The sequence below is a fragment of the Rhopilema esculentum genome, chromosome 11 (genome assembly GCF_057945365.1).
Source record: "Rhopilema esculentum isolate cy_ngs chromosome 11, ASM5794536v1, whole genome shotgun sequence".
NCBI lineage: Eukaryota > Metazoa > Cnidaria > Scyphozoa > Rhizostomeae > Rhizostomatidae > Rhopilema > Rhopilema esculentum.
In genome coordinates this window covers 2,703,380-2,726,373 of record NC_142825.1, presented here as the reverse complement: position 1 = coordinate 2,726,373, position 22,994 = coordinate 2,703,380, and the positions used below count along the sequence as shown (strand labels likewise).

The 22,994-nt window shown below is 36.6% G+C and overlaps 1 protein-coding gene and 1 long non-coding RNA gene across 2 annotated transcripts; both read left to right on the top strand.

Annotated features, from left to right (window-relative positions):
* The first annotated feature begins 397 nt into the window (after nucleotides 1-397).
* LOC135693426 (mitotic checkpoint protein BUB3) lies at nucleotides 398-8,088 on the top strand. Its single transcript, XM_065211910.2, has 11 exons — nucleotides 398-556; nucleotides 1,455-1,585; nucleotides 2,225-2,307; nucleotides 2,952-3,043; nucleotides 3,679-3,723; nucleotides 4,370-4,408; nucleotides 4,949-5,024; nucleotides 5,434-5,590; nucleotides 5,758-5,836; nucleotides 6,683-6,783; nucleotides 7,312-8,088. The coding sequence occupies exons 1-11, from the start codon at nucleotides 437-439 to the stop codon at nucleotides 7,370-7,372; spliced, it is 984 nt and encodes a 327-aa protein (XP_065067982.1). The 5' UTR covers nucleotides 398-436; the 3' UTR covers nucleotides 7,373-8,088.
* Nucleotides 8,089-9,862: 1,774 nt separating this feature from the next.
* On the top strand, nucleotides 9,863-22,917 carry LOC135693427 (uncharacterized). The gene is made up of 4 exons (XR_016144273.1): nucleotides 9,863-10,415; nucleotides 11,224-11,307; nucleotides 14,359-14,441; nucleotides 21,489-22,917. It is a non-coding gene; the product is annotated as an uncharacterized LOC135693427 (long non-coding RNA).
* Nucleotides 22,918-22,994: the final 77 nt, after the last annotated feature.

Genomic DNA, 22,994 nt, shown 5'->3' with positions numbered 1-22,994 from the left:
TTTCCAAAAGCTTTACTAGTCTAATCTTCAGCAAGAGATAAGAGACTGAATAGAATACGAGCATGTATTCGTTTTGTTCCTCCTACACTCTACGCTTCACTGGGGCATTAAAATAATCATAGGCAAATCGAAAATTTTGAATCATTTTTCCTCTTCCTTTGCGATTGTTTGCAATAATTGGAGGGGGATACAGAGCTCCCATGGTTCAGTTACATAGTTTGATGTCCAGGGGGTGTGACTTAGCCACTATAACTATACAATTTAATGAAATTTCAATTTGGAGGGGCCAGAGGCACAAATTTAGGGGCTTTGAGATCTGTTGGTTTCCTTCCAAAATGCTGGGATCTTTTTGTACACGGAGACCTCCCCCCACTATGTGCCTGTTTCCAAACGAGGTTCAGATCCCGATTTGAAATCTCTAAAACACACTGGCAAGATGGGCGCCGAAACGACTTCAAATGAATTCAAACTAAACGATCCACCCAATGATGGAATATCTTCTGTCAAATTCAGTCCAACTTCTTCCAATTTTCTTATTGCATCATCATGGGATAAGGTTAGTAAATGAATTGCTCTCGGTTTTTTGTGCTTTTTAAATGGAAGTGAATTTATCAATTGGGCCTAACTGTCATTCAAACGGTCCACCATGAACTCAAATTCATGTCATTCAGCAATGAGCAACATGTTTACAATTTGATGATACAGGTTGATTAAAGATATGTTGAGGTAATATGAAGGGATAATAGTAGACTGTTAATCAGTTTATAAACAAACATTCAACCAGGTTCATCCAATATTTGGCAACCAGCGTTATAGCTTGCATGCAATGCAAGATTCTTGACAAACGGAAAGTATCTATCTTACAAAATGCGCGACATTTTGTACTATTGGAAATTCCTTAGCGGCATCGATCTAACTCCTACATCGAAACTTATAATGTCAGAAGAAAAAGGAATCAATCTAAGAATTACAAACTTTGATGATGTTGAAGCGATAAGTGAAAAGACATTAAAACAATTAGAAGTGGTTTGGCAGCGCTGCCTATTTTTGTAGGCCCTCCCCTTATCTCTACAAGCTTGTTACAATTATTTAATGTTTTGATGAAACTTGGCTGATTAGGCAAGCACTTTTGCTAAAACTTGGAAAATTCCAGAGATTTTGTAAAGAATACAACAGGTCAGGGTATGTAAATCAAATTTTTGACCTATCTCTGTGCTGCTCATCTTATGAGAATCTGTTTAACAATCAGCTTTACATGGCTCAAAATTGATTCCTGTCATTGTTGGGGAGATAACCAGCATTTGTCTGAAGGTCAGTTGGCTTTATGGGAGCACTTTATGGGAGTCTAGTAAACAGTAATTTTTGATTACTTAGTTTAATGGAGACTCCTGCGAAAATATGATGTGTATTTAATTGGCTTGTGAAGTATATCATATTTTTCACTGATTTTTTAGAGTGTCAGACTTTATGATGTTGGGAACAACAACATGAGGATACAGTACAGCCATAATGGGGCTGTGCTCGACTGCTGCTTCAGCAATGCAGTCACTTCATACAGTGGTGGGCTTGATGCCATGCTGAAATCGTAAGCATTCAAATTATTTCCAATAAAACAACTGTAGTAACATTTTTGCACATGTTTTACAAAAACTTTGAATCAGTTTGTAAGTTTCAAAATTTATGCTATCTTATGATCATGTTCTATTGGAAATTATGGAAAGATCTAATGATGGCCAATGCTGCAGCTTCTTGCATAATTTTGGTTTATGTTAGGTACAAATCATGCATAATTGTTGTCTATTTTATAATCACCATCTCTTTTTGAAACTTATTGAACTCCTTGCCAATGCTTAGACATGTAGATACAATTTGATTTAAATATATAACAACTCGTACCATAAATCACTGAATGATTCAGCAGTTAGACTGATAAAGATAAAGTCAAGCATCCATAAATAAGATTTTCTTAGCAACACAAGAGGGTGTTAAAGGGCATATGACACATTAACCATTGGCTAATAAAACAAAAGTTAGAGTGGAATTCCATTGTTTCGTGACTTTTCATTTCTTCTTCTTGAATTTTCACTGACGTAAAAATTCACCCTCGATTTGATGCTTTGTACTAAACAAAAAGATAATATTGCATTAGCCAATCATGTTCACAACACATGCCCTTTAAAACTATTCTTGAATTAGAAAGCTACTTTTCTGTCTTTTGTTGTAGATATGACTTCAACACAGCATCTGAGCATATTCTAGGCATGCATGAAAAGCCAATCAAATGTGTAGAATACTGTGCTCCGCTTGGTATGAAATAATGAACAGTTTTCTTTTTCATTTAACTTATCAGTCAAAATCTCTCATTCAAGAATTGAACTTTGATAGGATTTTCTCCTGGAGTAGCTGTTATTCTACAAGTTCTGTAAATGGTTGGACTTAAACTGCTGAAGAGACAGCAACAACACTTTCAAAGACCATATCAGAAACACTGTATCTAGCCACTCCCCCCAACAATGATCAAAATGTGTTCTATTTCTTTGGTAACAGATTACTGAATTAGAATCAGCAGAATGGGCAGCCTCTACCCCCTACATGAATTTCTTTCAGACAACACTGCTAATTAAACCAATTTTGTAAGCATTCATTACCTCTCGTTTTTGCCTGGTGATCAAAACATATCAAATGATTTAAAAGTATATATATAGTGTTGTCATTATTCTTTTGTTGTGTCAAAGTTGTCCTGATTCAGTATTTTCAATCAAACATGCAACTTACATTGCATTCTCAATCAACAAATCATTTGCATGCATTGTTTTTTGTTTTACTTATCAATTGTTAATCAACTGTATTAAAAATACTATTTTAAGCCTCTTGCTAATTTTTTTCTGGTAAAAAGGCATAAAGTTGATTGGTTTGCAAGCATGATTAGCAAAATACTGTTTTCTACACAGGGTTGATCATCACAGGCAGTTGGGACTCCACCATCAAATTGTGGGACCCAAGGCAGTCAAAGTCTGTTGGTACCTACAGCCAGTTAGAGAGGGTGAGGGTCTATGACATGTTATTGTATTTAGGGACCTGAAATTAGAACCTCTTTTTCTTTAATTGTTAGTCCTCTTAGCATTTTTAAAATATGCCACGATCTTCAATGTATGCCACTCTTAGGTTAAGGAATTATAACAAGGCAAGATGCTACGCATTTGTTTTTAGATGAGGCATATCTTTGACAAAATTGAAGTGACCGCACACTTATCAGACCTGACTTTCGTCCCTGTTCTCAAATGCCCCCCTTCTTAAGAAGGCCTATATACTTTAATGTTATGTGTAGATTTTACATGTTACTTGGTCTGTGCCAATGTGATATCACTTGTTGACAAGAAAACATTTACAACCCGAAGCAGTTTAATATGTGCTGTTTTGCTCTCATTACAACCGCATGCATTTGTAGATGTGTGTACAATGGCACTGATTATGCAAAGCAGAATGATGTTATGTCAAAACTAAAAAATGTTTAGTAAATATTAATGCTAAACCACTCGTAGAAAAGTTCACACTGCTATGTGAAAAGTCAAGAATTAAATGTCAATGGATAACCCTGTTTGTTCAACTGCTTGCTCTTTGTTTGTGAATCATTAACTTAACTGCACCCTTCAAGTATCTTGCTTTATTTTCCCCAAGGTATATACAATGGCTCTTTCTGATGACAAAGTTGTTGTTGGAACGGTGAGGACATTGTGCATTTTTCATTCTAGACTGAAGCCATATTTTTGCTATTTTTAAGTTGATATAAAGTGCCCTTAAGACCTGAGATGTCTTTTATATAAAATTTTTAAAGGACTAGCTATTTATAATCTAATATATTTATGTGACAAAAATAATGTAAGTGACACGTTTGAGCTTCTTTCATGTCACTTTGGTTCCATTCCAGAATGTAACTTTCTCCCAGCTTTTGCTTTTATCCAATATTATCTACTGGGAGTAGTGTCATACTGCAATTCTTTTTGTTCTATTTTGAAATTTTGCAAAACAAAATATCAGTTAAGTGAAACCTGACCATTATGAAATCGTAGTCATACTCATTCCCTTTATGTTCCAGAGGCAGTTAATTGTTTTCATGTTTTATTTGTCGAATTTAAGATGGCAACATTAAGTAGTTGGCCATTGAATGCAGGCAGTATACCCTTATATAGTTAAAGGCCAAAAATAAAAGAAAACTTTTTGTTGCATTTTGTTGCCATTTTTTTTTCATTGACCCTTTTTTATTTTCTCTAATTTTTTCTATAAAGAATAGAACAATTAAGATACACCTTTTCGTAACATTATTTTATATATTATGGTTTTTTCTCACTGCATTGTATATTTTATTCAGGCTGGAAGAAAAGTTTTAGTTTGGGATCTTAGGAATATGGTAAGATTTGATATGCTTTTTCCTTGGAAGATGACTTGTATCATATCGTTGTCTGCCAAGAGACAGATTTTCATTTTTCACATATTGATGACAAATTCTCTTTGAATAACGTTTTCTTGTTTGTTTAATCTATCTTTTTGGTTTTCTTATTTTTTTAATGGAAGACAACAGTGACATTGAAATTTTATGAACCTTTAAAGATATTTTCAAACTTGTATGTTTGATTTTAAATATTAAATGATTGTTTGAGACTTATTTGTTTTATTCAAAAATGACAGAGTTTTTACAAAGCGCCGTCCCTGTAAGAACGCCGCCCCCGAATAAGTGCCGCATCAAAAGTACCGGAAATTGTAAGAGTGCCGCTGTGCTCACTCGAGTAAATACGGTATATATGTTGTACAACCTCTTCGAGTGTTGCCTTTGATAAATCAAGTTGAATTACAGTTCTGTTTATAACTGCTTTTAACAGTCTTAATTGATATTGCCATTGTATTTTGGTCAAACAACTCTATCTTGAAATCTTTTATCTTTCAATCTTAGGACTACGTACTGCAAAAAAGAGAGTCAAATCTCAAGTTTCAAACAAGATGTATTAAATGTTTCCCGAATAAGGAAGGTTAGCTGAAATTGATTGTATGTTTTCTGTCAAGAATTCAGTCTCCTTTTTCTAATGTTATTTAATTCAATTCCCTAACTATGGTATATAATTCTGTATTCTAGAGACTGTCCATAGTCAGATTATAAATTCATATAGTTGTAGTCCTCTCAACACAGCTTTATGATAATTATAATCATGTATTCTTTTTGCACATCTCATGATCTCTTCTCATAATTTATTCGGACTTAATGAACCTATATCAACAGGCTGGTCCTATTGATTTTCCTGAATGTTCATGAACCTGAATTTTCATTTCAGTCCCTCTCGATCTAGGAGTTTTATTATCAAATGATTTCTAGCATAACTGATCATTTTTACTATCTATAAACTGTTTCTCTCATTGATCTCCATTCGTTTTATTCCTAAGGTTACGTGTTAAGTTCCATAGAGGGACGTGTTGCTGTTGAATATTTTGATCCAAACACTGAAATTCAAAAGAAGAAATACGCCTTCAAATGTCATCGGATCAAAAATGAGGGAAAGGAACAAATATTCCCGGTCAATGCAATCAGCTTTCACAACATGTAAGCGTGTTTTTACCTTTATTTGTCTGGATCAGTGAAAACATCCTACTTTGTTCGTCGCTCCCTATGGTTTTTGTTTTTCCAATTTTCTCTTAGTTACATTCAAGATTATTCAACTTCTGTCCGATACCTGCCAATATTGTATTCAATTTACTTTTGACTTCTAGGCACAATACATTCGCAACTGGAGGATCTGATGGCTTTGTCAACATCTGGGATGGTTTTAATAAAAAGCGACTTTGCCAGGTTTTATATTTATATAAACATAAATTTTCATTTCATGAAGTTTACTGTTTTCCGGTCTGTCATAAAGTGCATGATACTGTATAGGGAGAACTTTATATTCGGTGTATAAAACAGGTTGGTTCTAAGTTGCTACCCAGTGTTTCATGCTGAATGCAATCATCAAGCATCTGTGTCAGGGGCGGACACTTGATCAAATATTGTTTTAATAGGGGGGGGGGAGCCTATTGTTTTAATAAGATGACGTCACATTTCCCATTGTTTTAAAACAAAAGACCATCGTCCTCCAAAGTATTGGGGGGCGCCCCCCTCGCCCCCCCCAAGTGTCCGCCACTGATCTGTGTCATATGCATTTTTACTTTAAGACACTATGTTCTGACACACTTCGATGGCCATGCAAGTTTCCATTAGGTACATAGCCAATCGGCAACGTAAGGCTAATTCACAATCTTCGCAGCAGAACTTATTGCATTCAGCGTTAACTCTGTGCGGTTAACTCTGTGCGGTTAACTCTGTACGGTTAACTCTGTGCGGTTAACTCTGTGCAGTTAACTCTGTCCGGTTAACTCTGTACGGTTAACTTTGTATGCCGCAGAGCCTTTAAAGATTGGCGATTTAATCAAGTTATACCGATCTTCCTTTCCTTCACATCTTGTGTTCTTCTATATTTTTCATCTGAAATCGTTTTTATGGATGATTACACATTGCTTTGTTTTGATATTTTTAACTTAACAGTATATTACACATTTGATTGTTTATGTTGTTGTGTTTATGTTTACATTGTTGTTGTTGCTGTTATATTTTTCGGCAAGAGGCATCCCCCTATAAGCTGTTTGCTCTTTGTTCTAGTTTCACCGATACCCGACCAGTATTGCTTCGCTGGCATTCAGTCATGACGGGACGATGCTCGCCATTGCATCTTCATACATGTATGAAGAACACGAAAAAGAGTAAGGACCTTTTTTACGTAAAATGCCTAGAAATTTTTAGGAAGAATTTTTATTTTTTTGATCGTCTAACATGAAAATGCTTCGCAGAATACGCTGTTTTACATGTATGGCTGTTTTACAGAGTTCTTTTAGATTTTATATTCAAAACTTAAAAATGTTTGTAATACTTTTTATATGACGTCAACACTTACTCATCTTATCATGTTCCTGGACGCACCCACGTTTTTCTCCTGTAGCTTTCCTAAAGCTTTTGAACAACCCAACCCCTTCCCTCGGCTCAGTCTCCCCGATCTGCAACCTCCAATCTTTCAATCTTGCTATAAACAAAACTGAGCTTACGTTTCTATGTTGATTTTTTCTCACTTCCTGTACCACATATATGTTTACTGAAGATGCTTCACCCCGATCCTCCTGTGCACTTCAAAAACACCTGGAGATCTCTGACTTTTGTAGGCATATTGTGCAAAAGTTGCATCGATTCAAAGGCTTAAAACGCTTTTAGTTACAAACTACTTACTTCTGTTTCAGGCACCCGGAAGATGCCATCTACATCAGGCATGTTTCAGATCAGGAAACGAAACCGAAGTGATATACCTGGCCATTCCTTATTAATCGCCATGACAATGACTTTTCCAAGAACAACATGTGATGAAGAATCGTTAGGAAACATCGATATTAATGTCGTTAATACCAAGACGTTATCATTCTGTTTTGCGAAAATCGTGTTAAACTTTTTTGAAAGGTTTATTTCCAAAGCCACATCTATACGAGTTTGCCGATAAACCAGGTATCGTGCCTTTCCCGCCCGTATTGTGCATGGAGCAATTTTCATCGGTTGGTTAATCACATGTTTATCCCGGAGCTTTTCTGCAAGTTTCATGTCATTTCGTTTAAAAAAGGTAGAAAGTTGAAGATCTTGCAGATGTTTTGATCAAAATTATTTGTTGCTTCGTTCTTAGTTTATACTTCGCTTTCCTACACAGCTAAGTTCTTCCTTGTATTAAAGACATCAAAAAATCACTCCAAACATTATTAGTTTTATCGTTTAAACAGTTGTGTTGATAAAAGCCCTAAGCTACTTACTACAACTAAAATGGGTACGGCCAAGATTGTTTCATGTGAGTTTCTTAACCAAAAACCTGCGAAAAGACGTGCAACAATGATTTGATAGTTATACAAAATGCATTTGAAGATATCTTGGCATTTTATCTTAGTCAAAAGTTTAAATGGTAATATGTATTATATATTTGCCTTAATTATATTGTATTTAGTAGTCCGCTTCATGAACATTTTGATTTCTCTATATTTTGTTGTTGTTATTTTTGTCACCACTTTCCATAAATAAAAATATTTAGCTTTTTTAGAAGGAAATATTTAATAATTTAAAGGTAATGTGTCCAGCTAAAGCAAGCGACTCTGCGGGGCTTTTTTAGAAACATGTGATTTTTCATGTCATCGCCCCATCGTTTTGTTTATTTTACTGCTGCGAGGTTAGCTTTTCATGTGAGCAGTTTTGCATCGCAAGAATACTAACCAACCGCAAACCGTAATTTTGATGGGTGGCTTGAAAAGTTGGGTATACGCAGTCCTTTTATATGGACACATTACCTTTAAGAAAAAAGCATAAGAAAATATTTAGCCTGGTAGCAAAAATCAATTTTGTGATGCATGAAACGGACATGGCTCGAAAGAATCCCCCTGATTGTAAACATTCCCCGAAAACATGTTTGATTTTGACTGCTGGCACGCCTGCGTGGTTACCCCATGCGCGTTTTTACTTGGCTCTCAATTTCAGTTAACCTTGCACAATTGCATCATGGCTGTCTACGTTTCTTTTGGTTTTATAAGGGTCTAGTACCATCCTTCTTATAGCATCACTCGACACTTAGGCCTAGTTCAGACGGCGTATTATTCATGTGCCGTATTGAGTAGGCTCAATTTAGCACATGATAAATACGGTGTCTGAATCAATTTCGTACAGCACTTTTCATTTTATTCGACGCAACTATTTAGTTCGACACGGTCGGCCGCATTATTCGACACAAGTACGGTTCTAATTCAGACGCCGTATTCCCTTGTGCTGAACTAAATGCATAAACTTTGCAAGTTGTTACAATATTTCAGTCTATTGTTTTCGAGAGGGATTGGAACAAAGCTTCTATTGTCTGTCGAATACATAGGCGAAATTCCCGCCATCGATGTGTGATTCAAGAATGGTGGGTTTTCGAAGCTCCAGCATGCTCTGGATGCAGTTGCTGAAGTACCAGCAACCAGCATTCGCTCCGTTGAAGCCTGCAACATTACAGGCGATTTTACATCTTTTATTACCAATTATAAGAAGCAGGGATAGATAGAGAGTGCCTGAAAACAAATTCTCTCCTTAATGAGGCAAGCTGAAAACCAACACTCTCCTGTAGTATAGCTACATTTCTTCGTCTTCTTCAATTCCAGTCGTTAAATTTTTTAGCAGTACTATTTTCAATTTGTTCATTTTCGCCATCTTGGTTGCGGTTCTCACTCAAAAAAGCCTAATCATCACGATTTAGAGATTAAAACAACAGCAACCAAATAAAATTGCATTTAATACGGCGTTTGAATCAACTGCCGTATTTTCTATTTTATCATAGTCGAATAGCCCATTTGAAGGCAGTTTGTCCCCTCAATGATTGGCTAATATGAACAATAGGTCTTCCCGCCTTAACGGATTTGGCTGGCCTAGCTGCGGTGGTGGACGACATCTCAAACTACGAGCAAAAACTATTAGAATTGGCAATAAGATTTAATTACTGGAATTGACTGATGATAATGGAAGCATTTCCTTGACATATCTGTTGCAAAAACAAACAGGAAACAAAATTATTCTAGCCAGAGCTTCGCTTCAACGGGAACACAGCCCTTTGATTCAAAAGCTCTGGAATCCATGTTGTCTCCCCCCGTGAAAATAAGTTGAGCACAATAGGGGACAGACTGCCTTTAATACGGCACATGAATAATACGCCGTCTGAGCCCCCTACACCTTGCAGACAAAGACGATTTTGGCTTTACCTGCATGGATAAGCAACCCTAGCTTGTATGCACAATGAATGGGTTTAAGCTAACAAATCAACATTTTTAAAACATATTGATCATCAGATCATCCACAATTTCTTTGTCCTGAACGTGAAGTGGTGCCGCGTATCTCAGTTCGGATCGTTGCCAGTATCTGTGATCCTTGTTTCTGGACAGCATTTCATTTTTATGGCCCGGTTCTTTGTTGTTTTGCTGATTGCATTCTTATGCAGCAAACATCATACTGATTCAATTCGAAAAAAGTTTAGATGATTATCTAAAAAGTTATGATATATTTGATGGTCTGAAATTATTCCAAATTATCATGTGTCTATGAAATATCTATTTCTATTAAATATATGTGGCCGTCTTTTTGGAAAGTCTTTATGTGTTAGACAATCCCTTTCCGGTCGAAGAAGTCTTTCCTTTTATGGGAAAGAGCAGATAAACGTCTCTACTTTTGAGTGCCATAAAAGCTAAGATTCACGTCAATGCTCTCAGTTGCGCATTCTGCGCAAGAATGTGTGCGGGAAAGATGTGGTGAGATGGTTGGCAAAAATATTCGATTTTGAAATTCGTTTAGGGTGAGCATGTTTCTGTTATCTTTTATAATTGTTCTTATGTAAATTGATAGTTGATGTTTTCTTCATTGAATCGACATGCTCATAAAATGCCAGCTGACTGTCATATTTTCAGAAGCGCCGTCTGTGGTCACATAGAGCTGTTGGATTTGAATTGCGTTTAAAAACTTTGCTTGTTTCTTCCTTTCCCCCCAGAATACTGCCAAGACGCATTCATCACCTACTTATTTTGCATTACATTTTCTCTCTCTAAACCCCGCCTTCCAAAGCAGGCTCATTTAAGATGGCATTCTTTTTTTATTCTAAGGATATTTGTTAAACTCGTGTTGCATATGCTTGCCCCGAATGCTGTGTAGTAAACAGGAGAGAATTCAGAGGAATCTAGTCAATGGAGTCCAGAGAAAAAGGATACCAAAAACTTTGATATCTGAAGTTCTCGTCAAGGTTGAGTGAAGTCACGCCCTTTTTAACGATGTGCTTGGATTTTCAAGTCAAAATTTGACTTTGCTCAATTGAATTGAATTGAATTGCTTCGTCGTATTTTTTATTTTTAGCTTACGAATTTCATTTTCATAACGAAAAAAGTATACTTTGAAGAGCATCAAGTAAATCCTTATTGGATAATCCTTTTAACAGCGTGTCATACAGGTCAAGGAGTTCTTGGCTGCCTCAACGAATCGCTCCCTGGTTTGGTTGTTTAGGGCTCTCCTGTTTATATGACATCCAGCGAAACATGTTGCCCTCTTCTTTTTCATAGCTTTGTTAGATTTGATAACTTGTAAACCAGAATATCTTGTTTGATTTTTTCAAGGATTTTGCCGACACATTTTGGAAATTTGGTAACGGTGACTGAATTTGGAAAGTATTTTGGATCATAATTGCACTTTCTTCTCCCGTAAGTGTAATTACCGCTCTTTATACTGCGATATTGCTGTTTACTTGTCAAAGATGTTTATCGAATGCCAGTCTATAGTGTAATCTTAAATTTGTTAAATACTTATTTCCTATATATGTACATTTTCTTATGCTTTACCCCTGCATTTTGAATTCTTTGTGCCAATGATAAGATTGAGAATCGATTTTCCGATCTATAAATTGTTTTTGACAAAGTATGTCCGTTTTCTGTTTCTATATCACATTTAATGGACAGGGGGCTTTTGTAAGATACATTGTTTCCTCTCCTTATTAGACATTAATTCGCTGAATGATGATTACCTAGTATATATGTATTTTCTAATGCTTCACTCCGGCATTTCGATTTTATCGAGAAGGATATGCCACCAGATTAAAAAGCGATTTCGCAATTTTCACACCGTTATCCATTAGATAGGTACTAATTTCTAATTTCATATCCTATATTCCTATTTACTAGATTGAAATTTCTATTATAAACATGGTCTGCTCTGCTATCCTTTTTTAAGAAATTTGTCAGATTTTCCCTACATATATGCTTAAATACTTTACTCCTGCATTTTGACCCTCTCTGTGTCATGGATTTAATACTCCTGTTCTTCAAAGTAATATGTGAACATACCAATCAGCCGACTAGTTTGATGCGCGCGGCCCGAGCCCTTGATGCGCGGGGTTTCCCCTTGTTTCGCTTCCCTAACGGATACTTCCCGTTTCCTCCTTGGACCCATCGGCTGAGTGGCGGAAATTCAGGCTTTCATTTGGGGGGGGGGGGGGAGGGGGACCCAGGCCTACGATTTTCCGACAAGATAACATCATGGACCATGTCTAATTTTAAAGAAACTGCACATTTTGATAAAAATAGTTGATTTTTTGACGGGACTCGATATCTCATCTAAGACAATTGATGATATAAGAGGTAGACCGATTACACTTTTGACAAATCGTACGTTCATTTTATGCATTTTATCTTATTTTCGTCAGTGAGAAATACGTTTGGAAATAACTTTTATTCAGAAGAATCTGATGGAAATTTGGCTAATCTTTACGGAATTGAATTAAATATACAGTTCCCAAGCAGTTTTGATTTCTACATATCCAAATGAGCTCGCCTATTCAAATCGGTACGATATCTCACGGATCTATTGACATGAACTCCTCCTAGGTTTTTTGCCCGATTGAGTTGGAACTTTTTCCCCAACTTCCCATCTAGCCCAGCTTTCCAAGTAAGGTTTCAAATCTCGGTTACCTAGCCCCTTCGCTTCGAAATTCGCTACGTGACCTTTCTCTATGTACCTCCATTAACGAAGCCATTTTCTCTGCGAAGGGCACCTCCTTTGTCCGTCGTATATTTATTGCCTTTTTTAATGGCAGTTACACTGTATTGTGGCAGGAAACGTTCTCTTTCAAGGCATTTCCCCTGATAGATTGATAACGGCAAGGAGTACTCTTACTATCTCCCTTAATGACATTTGTCTAGCTGAACTCTTTCAATGTCTTCTTAAATAAGCAGACCGATAAATTGTTTGAAATGATTTCGATCCTACCGCCCCTCTGATGAAAAGTGGGTGTAAAACTCCAGGGTATTTTTTTGAGTTGCTTTCGATCCTACCGCCCTTCTTATGAAAATATGGACTTAAAACTCCCTAATAGAGGCCTCGCTACTAGATTTAGGTCCCTTTGCTGCTTTCCACCAAATCTCCTCATTTTTTATTTTGATTTTCTGAACCCATTTTGCCCTCTGGACGTAAAGCCCTCTAACCACACTGCTAGATTCATTTTTCCAAACCGCTGCTAGACCAAAATTAAAAAATATGTCTCAAAGGGAAATATTTAAACGAAGTACCTACAGTAATCTTTTTATGAGCCTGACTGTTATCCTTGGAAATCTGTAGGCGAAAGAGATGAATCAACGAGTATCAACAAAATTGTGTACACCAATTTTGGACTGGATTCAGAATAAACATAAGGACTTGAAGACTACTCTTCGTAGTACTTCGTTTATGGAGTTAAATCAACGAAATTAAGTAACAAAATCAGTCGCACTCCTAGAAAGTCGCACAGTCGCTAGGAAAGAGGATTTATTGACCGTTATTAATTTTAGTAGATTTTTTAATTTGTAAAGTTTTTTGCACGGCCCCCTGAAAATCAGTCATGACTGACGGGGCTACCGTGCATAAATAATTTTAAAATGAAAAAAAATGAAACAAATGAGGAAACAAAATAAAAACGGACCTAAATGAACTAGAGTGACGAAGATAGATTTTTTGAAAGTTTGAAGGAGTAAATCGATAAAACTCTGGGAGATATTTCATTTGATAGACTTTATCTCGAAGATCTATCGTTAAATGTAGTGGAAAATGACTAAAACACGCGTTTAAAGCCTTTTCTGAGGACTTCCCCATTTTACGGCAACAGTCACTTCTCCATATTACCGCTGCCCTATATTACGGCGCTCCGCACCACCCGACCTCAAATGAGCTGCGAGCTCCGGTGAACGCGGTCGCAGGTCCACGAACCCTAATGTTCCCTCTGGGGGTTTCCCGCGATGATGGCCGGGCCCTTTTCCCCGGCAGTCCTACGCCGTCTCCTGGTGGCACTTGGAGATCGGTTTTTGTTTTTCGATATTTCGTAATCTTCCTGCCTAAAAATCCTCGAAACAAACTTTTTTCGGCGGAAGTTGCCTTGCTTGCGGACCTGATTGCCCTCTCGAGTGAAAGGATTTCGAAAGTTCGTCAAGCGTGTTAGGCTTTGTCGACGAGGTCGTCAACCGGCACCTCTTTGTGCGGAGATGCATTTAAGTGCGGAATCCTCAAGTTTTTCGCGGCTTCGATTTCCTTTCCAAGAAAGCTTTGCTGCGTCACAGCTCGGTTCTCCCTTCTCGATACAAGATTTGATTCGATTTTTTGGGAATCAAAACCAGTCGAATTAGGCATCTTCCTCCCAAAAACTCGAGGCCGTACGAGCAAAAGTTATGATTTTGTCACCGCGTATTTTAAAATATGAATTAATCACTGGCTCCTATTTTCACATGCAGATTATTCGCCTTGCATCATTCATTATTCGCTCTGCATATATTCGCACTTACAAAAGCTACCTCCAAATTCGAACATTTTTCAGGTAAGCAACTCTTTCCTTCTACCAAAATTATACTCGCAATGCATTTTCGCATATTTGAATGAATCTTATCGTTCCCTTCACAATACATTGACTTTGTCACCGCGTATTTTAAAATATGAATTAATCACTGGCTCCTATTTTCACATGCAGATTATTCGCCTTGCATCATTCATTATTCGCCCTGCATATATTCGCACTTACATAAGCCACCTCCAAATTCGAACATTTTTCATGTAGCAACTCTTTCCTTCGACCAAAATTATATTCGCAATGCATTTTCACATATTTGAATGAATCTTATCGTTCCCTTCACAATACATTGACTTTGTCACCGCGTATTTTAAAATATGAATTAACCCCTGGCTCCTATTTTCACATGCAGATTATTCGCCTTGCATCATTCATTATTCGCCCTGCATATATTCGCACTTACATAAGCCACCTCCAAATTCGAACATTTTTCATGTAGCAACTTTTTCCTTCGACCAAAATTATATTCGCAATGCATTTTCACATATTTGAATGAATCTTATCGTTCCCTTCACAATACATTGACTTTGTTACCGTGTATTTTAAAATATGAATTAACCCCTGGTTTCTATTTTCACATGCAGATTATTCGCCTTGCATCATTCATTATTCGCCCTGCATATATTCGCACTTACATAAGCCACCTCCAAATTCGAACATTTTTCATGTAGCAACTTTTTCCTTCGACCAAAATTATATTCGCAATGCATTTTCACATATTTGAATGAATCTTATCGTTCCCTTCACAATACATTGACTTTGTTACCGTGTATTTTAAAATATGAATTAACCCCTGGTTTCTATTTTCACATGCAGATTATTCGCCTTGCATCATTCATTATTCGCCCTGCATATATTCGCACTTACATAAGCCACCTCCAAATTCGAACATTTTTCATGTAGCAACTTTTTCCTTCGACCAAAATTATATTCGCAATGCATTTTCACATATTTGAATGAATCTTATCGTTCCCTTCACAATACATTGACTTTGTCACCGTGTATTTTAAAATATGAATTTACCCCTGGCTCCTATTTTCACATGCAGATTATTCGCCTTGCATCATTCATTATTCGCCCTGCATATATTCGCACTTACATAAGCCACCTCCAAATTCGAACATTTTTCATGTAGCAACTTTTTCCTTCGACCAAAATTATATTCGCAATGCATTTTCACATATTTGAATGAATCTTATCGTTCCCTTCACAATACATTGACTTTGTTACCGTGTATTTTAAAATATGAATTAACCCCTGGTTTCTATTTTCACATGCAGATTATTCGCCTTGCATCATTCATTATTCGCCCTGCATATATTCGCACTTACATAAGCCACCTCCAAATTCGAACATTTTTCATGTAGCAACTTTTTCCTTCGACCAAAATTATATTCCCAATGCATTTTCACATATTTGAATGAATCTTATCGTTCCCTTCACAATACATTGACTTTGTCACCGCGTATTTTAAAATATGAATTAACCCCTGGTTTCTATTTTCATATGCAGATTATTCGCCTTGCATCATTCATTATTCGCCCTGCATATATTCGCACTTACATAAGCCACCTCCAAATTCGAACATTTTTCATGTAGCAACTTTTTCCTTCGACCAAAGTTATATTCCCAATGCATTTTCACATATTTGAATGAATCTTATCGTTCCCTTCACAATACATTGACTTTGTCACCGCGTATTTTGAAATATGAATTAACCCCTGGCTCCTATTTTCACATGCAGATTATTCGCCTTGCATCATTCATTATTCGCCCTGCATATATTCGCACTTACATAAGCCACCTCCAAATTCGAACATTTTTCATGTAGCAACTTTTTCCTTCGACCAAAGTTATATTCACAATGCATTTTCGCATATTTGAATGAATCTTATCGTTCCCTTCACAATACATTGACTTTGTTACCGTGTATTTTAAAATATGAATTAACCCCTGGTTTCTATTTTCACATGCAGATTATTCGCCTTGCATCATTCATTATTCGCCCTGCATATATTCGCACTTACATAAGCCACCTCCAAATTCGAACATTTTTCATGTAGCAACTTTTTCCTTCGACCAAAATTATATTCCCAATGCATTTTCACATATTTGAATGAATCTTATCGTTCCCTTCACAATACATTGACTTTGTCACCGCGTATTTTAAAATATGAATTAACCCCTGGTTTCTATTTTCATATGCAGATTATTCGCCTTGCATCATTCATTATTCGCCCTGCATATATTCGCACTTACATAAGCCACCTCCAAATTCGAACATTTTTCATGTAGCAACTTTTTCCTTCGACCAAAGTTATATTCCCAATGCATTTTCACATATTTGAATGAATCTTATCGTTCCCTTCACAATACATTGACTTTGTCACCGCGTATTTTGAAATATGAATTAACCCCTGGCTCCTATTTTCACATGCAGATTATTCGCCTTGCATCATTCATTATTCGCCCTGCATATATTCGCACTTACATAAGCCACCTCCAAATTCGAACATTTTTCATGTAGCAACTTTTTCCTTCGACCAAAGTTATATTCCCAATGCATTTTCACATATTTGAATGAATCTTATCGTTCCCTTCACAATACATTGACTTTGTCACCGCGTATTTTGAAATATGAATTAACCCCTGGCTCCTATTTTCACATGCAGATTATTCGCCTTGCATCATTCATTATTCGCCCTGCATATATTCGCACTTACATAAGCCACCTCCAAATTCGAACATTTTTCATGTAGCAACTCTTTCCTTCGACCAAAATTATATTCGCAATGCATTTTCACATATTTGAATGAATCTTATCGTTCCCTTCACAATACATTGACTTTGTCACCGCGTATTTTAAAATATGAATTAACCCCTGGCTCCTATTTTCACATGCAGATTATTCGCCTTGCATCATTCATTATTCGCCCTGCATATATTCGCACTTACATAAGCCACCTCCAAATTCGAACATTTTTCATGTAGCAACTTTTTCCTTCGACCAAAATTATATTCCCAATGCATTTTCACATATTTGAATGAATCTTATCGTTCCCTTCACAATACATTGACTTTGTCACCGCGTATTTTAAAATATGAATTAACCCCTGGTTTCTATTTTCACATGCAGATTATTCGCCTTGCATCATTCATTATTCGCCCTGCATATATTCGCACTTACATAAGCCACCTCCAAATTCGAACATTTTTCATGTAGCAACTTTTTCCTTCGACCAAAATTATATTCGCAATGCATTTTCACATATTTGAATGAATCTTATCGTTCCCTTCACAATACATTGACTTTGTTACCGTGTATTTTAAAATATGAATTAACCCCTGGTTTCTATTTTCACATGCAGATTATTCGCCTTGCATCATTCATTATTCGCCCTGCATATATTCGCACTTACATAAGCCACCTCCAAATTCGAACATTTTTCATGTAGCAACTTTTTCCTTCGACCAAAGTTATATTCCCAATGCATTTTCACATATTTGAATGAATCTTATCGTTCCCTTCACAATACATTGACTTTGTCACCGCGTATTTTAAAATATGAATTAACCCCTGGTTTCTATTTTCATATGCAGATTATTCGCCTTGCATCATTCATTATTCGCCCTGCATATATTCGCACTTACATAAGCCACCTCCAAATTCGAACATTTTTCATGTAGCAACTTTTTCCTTCGACCAAAGTTATATTCCCAATGCATTTTCGCATATTTGAATGAATCTTATCGTTCCCTTCACAATACATTGACTTTGTTACCGTGTATTTTAAAATATGAATTAACCCCTGGTTTCTATTTTCATATGCAGATTATTCGCCTTGCATCATTCATTATTCGCCCTGCATATATTCGCACTTACATAAGCCACCTCCAAATTCGAACATTTTTCATGTAGCAACTTTTTCCTTCGACCAAAGTTATATTCCCAATGCATTTTCACATATTTGAATGAATCTTATCGTTCCCTTCACAATACATTGACTTTGTCACCGCGTATTTTAAAATATGAATTAACCCCTGGCTCCTATTTTCACATGCAGATTATTCGCCTTGCATCATTCATTATTCGCCCTGCATATATTCGCACTTACATAAGCCACCTCCAAATTCGAACATTTTTCATGTAGCAACTTTTTCCTTCGACCAAAGTTATATTCCCAATGCATTTTCGCATATTTGAATGAATCTTATCGTTCCCTTCACAATACATTGACTTTGTCACCGCGTATTTTAAAATATGAATTAACCCCTGGCTCCTATTTTCACATGCAGATTATTCGCCTTGCATCATTCATTATTCGCCCTGCATATATTCGCACTTACATAAGCCACCTCCAAATTCGAACATTTTTCATGTAGCAACTTTTTCCTTCGACCAAAGTTATATTCCCAATGCATTTTCGCATATTTGAATGAATCTTATCGTTCCCTTCACAATACATTGACTTTGCCACCGCGTATTTTAAAATATGAATTAACCCCTGGCTCCTATTTTCACATGCAGATTATTCGCCTTGCATCATTCATTATTCGCCCTGCATATATTCGCACTTACATAAGCCACCTCCAAATTCGAACATTTTTCATGTAGCAACTTTTTCCTTCGACCAAAGTTATATTCCCAATGCATTTTCGCATATTTGAATGAATCTTATCGTTCCCTTCACAATACATTGACTTTGCCACCGCGTATTTTAAAATATGAATTAACCCCTGGCTCCTATTTTCACATGCAGATTATTCGCCTTGCATCATTCATTATTCGCCCTGCATATATTCGCACTTACATAAGCCACCTCCAAATTCGAACATTTTTCATGTAGCAACTTTTTCCTTCGACCAAAGTTATATTCCCAATGCATTTTCGCATATTTGAATGAATCTTATCGTTCCCTTCACAATACATTGACTTTGCCACCGCGTATTTTAAAATATGAATTAACCCCTGGCTCCTATTTTCATATGCAGATTATTCGCCTTGCATCATTCATTATTCGCCCTGCATATATTCGCACTTACATAAGCCACCTCCAAATTCGAACATTTTTCATGTAGCAACTTTTTCCTTCGACCAAAGTTATATTCCCAATGCATTTTCACATATTTGAATGAATCTTATCGTTCCCTTCACAATACATTGACTTTGCCACCGCGTATTTTAAAATATGAATTAACCCCTGGCTCCTATTTTCACATGCAGATTATTCGCCTTGCATCATTCATTATTCGCCCTGCATATATTCGCACTTACATAAGCCACCTCCAAATTCGAACATTTTTCATGTAGCAACTTTTTCCTTCGACCAAAGTTATATTCCCAATGCATTTTCACATATTTGAATGAATCTTATCGTTCCCTTCACAATACATTGACTTTGCCACCGCGTATTTTAAAATATGAATTAACCCCTGGCTCCTATTTTCATATGCAGATTATTCGCCTTGCATCATTCATTATTCGCCCTGCATATATTCGCACTTACATAAGCCACCTCCAAATTCGAACATTTTTCATGTAGCAACTTTTTCCTTCGACCAAAGTTATATTCCCAATGCATTTTCACATATTTGAATGAATCTTATCGTTCCCTTCACAATACATTGACTTTGCCACCGCGTATTTTGAAATATGAATTAACCCCTGGCTCCTATTTTCACATGCAGATTATTCGCCTTGCATCATTCATTATTCGCCCTGCATATATTCGCACTTACATAAGCCACCTCCAAATTCGAACATTTTTCATGTAGCAACTTTTTCCTTCGACCAAAGTTATATTCCCAATGCATTTTCACATATTTGAATGAATCTTATCGTTCCCTTCACAATACATTGACTTTGTCACCGCGTATTTTAAAATATGAATTAACCCCTGGCTCCTATTTTCACATGCAGATTATTCGCCTTGCATCATTCATTATTCGCCCTGCATATATTCGCACTTACATAAGCCACCTCCAAATTCGAACATTTTTCATGTAGCAACTTTTTCCTTCGACCAAAGTTATATTCCCAATGCATTTTCACATATTTGAATGAATCTTATCGTTCCCTTCACAATACATTGACTTTGTTACCGCGTATTTTAAAATATGAATTAACCCCTGGTTTCTATTTTCACATGCAGATTATTCGCCTTGCATCATTCATTATTCGCCCTGCATATATTCGCACTTACATAAGCCACCTCCAAATTCGAACATTTTTCATGTAGCAACTTTTTCCTTCGACCAAAGTTATATTCCCAATGCATTTTCACATATTTGAATGAATCTTATCGTTCCCTTCACAATACATTGACTTTGTCACCGCGTATTTTGAAATATGAATTAACCCCTGGCTCCTATTTTCACATGCAGATTATTCGCCTTGCATCATTCATTATTCGCCCTGCATATATTCGCACTTACATAAGCCACCTCCAAATTCGAACATTTTTCATGTAGCAACTTTTTCCTTCGACCAAAGTTATATTCCCAATGCATTTTCACATATTTGAATGAATCTTATCGTTCCCTTCACAATACATTGACTTTGTCACCGCGTATTTTGAAATATGAATTAACCCCTGGCTCCTATTTTCACATGCAGATTATTCGCCTTGCATCATTCATTATTCGCCCTGCATATATTCGCACTTACATAAGCCACCTCCAAATTCGAACATTTTTCATGTAGCAACTTTTTCCTTCGACCAAAGTTATATTCCCAATGCATTTTCACATATTTGAATGAATCTTATCGTTCCCTTCACAATACATTGACTTTGTCACCGCGTATTTTAAAATATGAATTAACCCCTGGTTCCTATTTTCGCCACCAGTTTATTCTCCCTGCATAAATTACCATCCTTTCTTTATGCACATTATCCCTTTCCGTTGAACAAAAACCTCTCACTGAGGAAACCTCTGTTTCGTTCTTGTGAAATTTGAATTTCTTTCCTGTCGAAGCTTTAGACCGTTAATTGTCTCCTTGTGTTCTTATCACGGCAGGATGGCAACCAACACAACAGACATCTTCTCCACCACGGCCATGCAGATTAATAGCCTTCAACTAATGATAGCATGTATAAACCAGGACCTAAGAAAGCAGATAAGAAATATGGAAAGGCAGCATAAAGAAATAACGAAAATGAAAGGCCACCTTATGTCTGCGGAAGCTAGAATCGCCGCAGTAGAGAAATCACTAAAAATCTTAAAAAAGAATTCGAGAGGGAAGAGGCGATGCTCTCCGATTTGGGTGACACCAGTAAAAACGAAGAGCTTCTGTTTATGGCCGAAATGGAGGAGTCAGTAGACCTCGCCCCGGCCCTTCTTCAGCAATCAATCATTAATGAAAATAGCTATTTTGTTTCAACAATTCGATTCTTTTGCAATAACTATAACAGACTAAAACCAACAGTTCATATAACTATCAAATGCTTCAAAAAGAAAAGGGGCCACAGAGTAAATGAAAAGCCCATTCCAATATTTCAAGAAGGTATGACGTTTTGATCGCAAAGATAAAAAACACAATTTCATCTACATGGAATACCAAACAACGGTGAACTCGCTTTCATAGGAATAGATCCTGTCAAAACCAGCACGTTACGCAATGTACAATTATCCGCATTATTATCTCCAAAAATAGTGCTAAGGAAATGTGCCAAGTTAAGAAATCTTCGATTGCTTCCAAACTGCAACTATTAGCTAAATTAATAACTTAATTACGTCTTGAGCATTTACTAACCCACTGTCCCTACAATAACCAGGCTTCCACATTAAAGTGAATAATTTACCTGGCCTTCACAATCTATGTTCAACGCTCCAAACGTCTGGTAAACCTGTGAAAGATTTTCCAAATCAAAGAGTGAGTACCTTTTTGCAATTTTTACTTATTTTCAGGTACCCATCCAGCCTCGAGACTTTTGAGCTATTTTTCCTCCTACTTAAAATCCTTTTATCACTAAATAACACTTTTGCAACAGATTTTATGGAGGGACCAAGCTTTAATTTTAATTTCTTTCTAAATGTCGCAGAATACACGATTCGACCGCAGACCCGTCCAGTATTGAGGGGATGAAACGTAAACAGGCTAAACACCATCAGTAATGCGATTTTTCCATGACTTTGTGTACATTTTCCACCCATTGTGACATTGGTCATATATTGTTTGATTGATTATTTAGTACTGGCTAATATTTTATCAGCTATGCTATGTTAAAATTTTGCTAAAAGGACAGACACAAAGAGGTTATAGAGGCCCCTGGGGTAAAAAAGGAACATGCAGATCACCTGCGAGCGAAACGAGCAGATAATTTGGCAACTTACGCCCCTTAGATTAGCTTAAAATTCCTTTTCAGAACGATTTCTTGGAGTAATTTCGACACGTTAAACGTTTGTCAATTATCCGAGGAAAGCCCGAATTTTCCGACGACGTCGCTGATTGTGTAACAGGACCAATCACATTGTAAACTGTAATCACGTGATATGTCAATTATAATTAATAGAGGTATATAA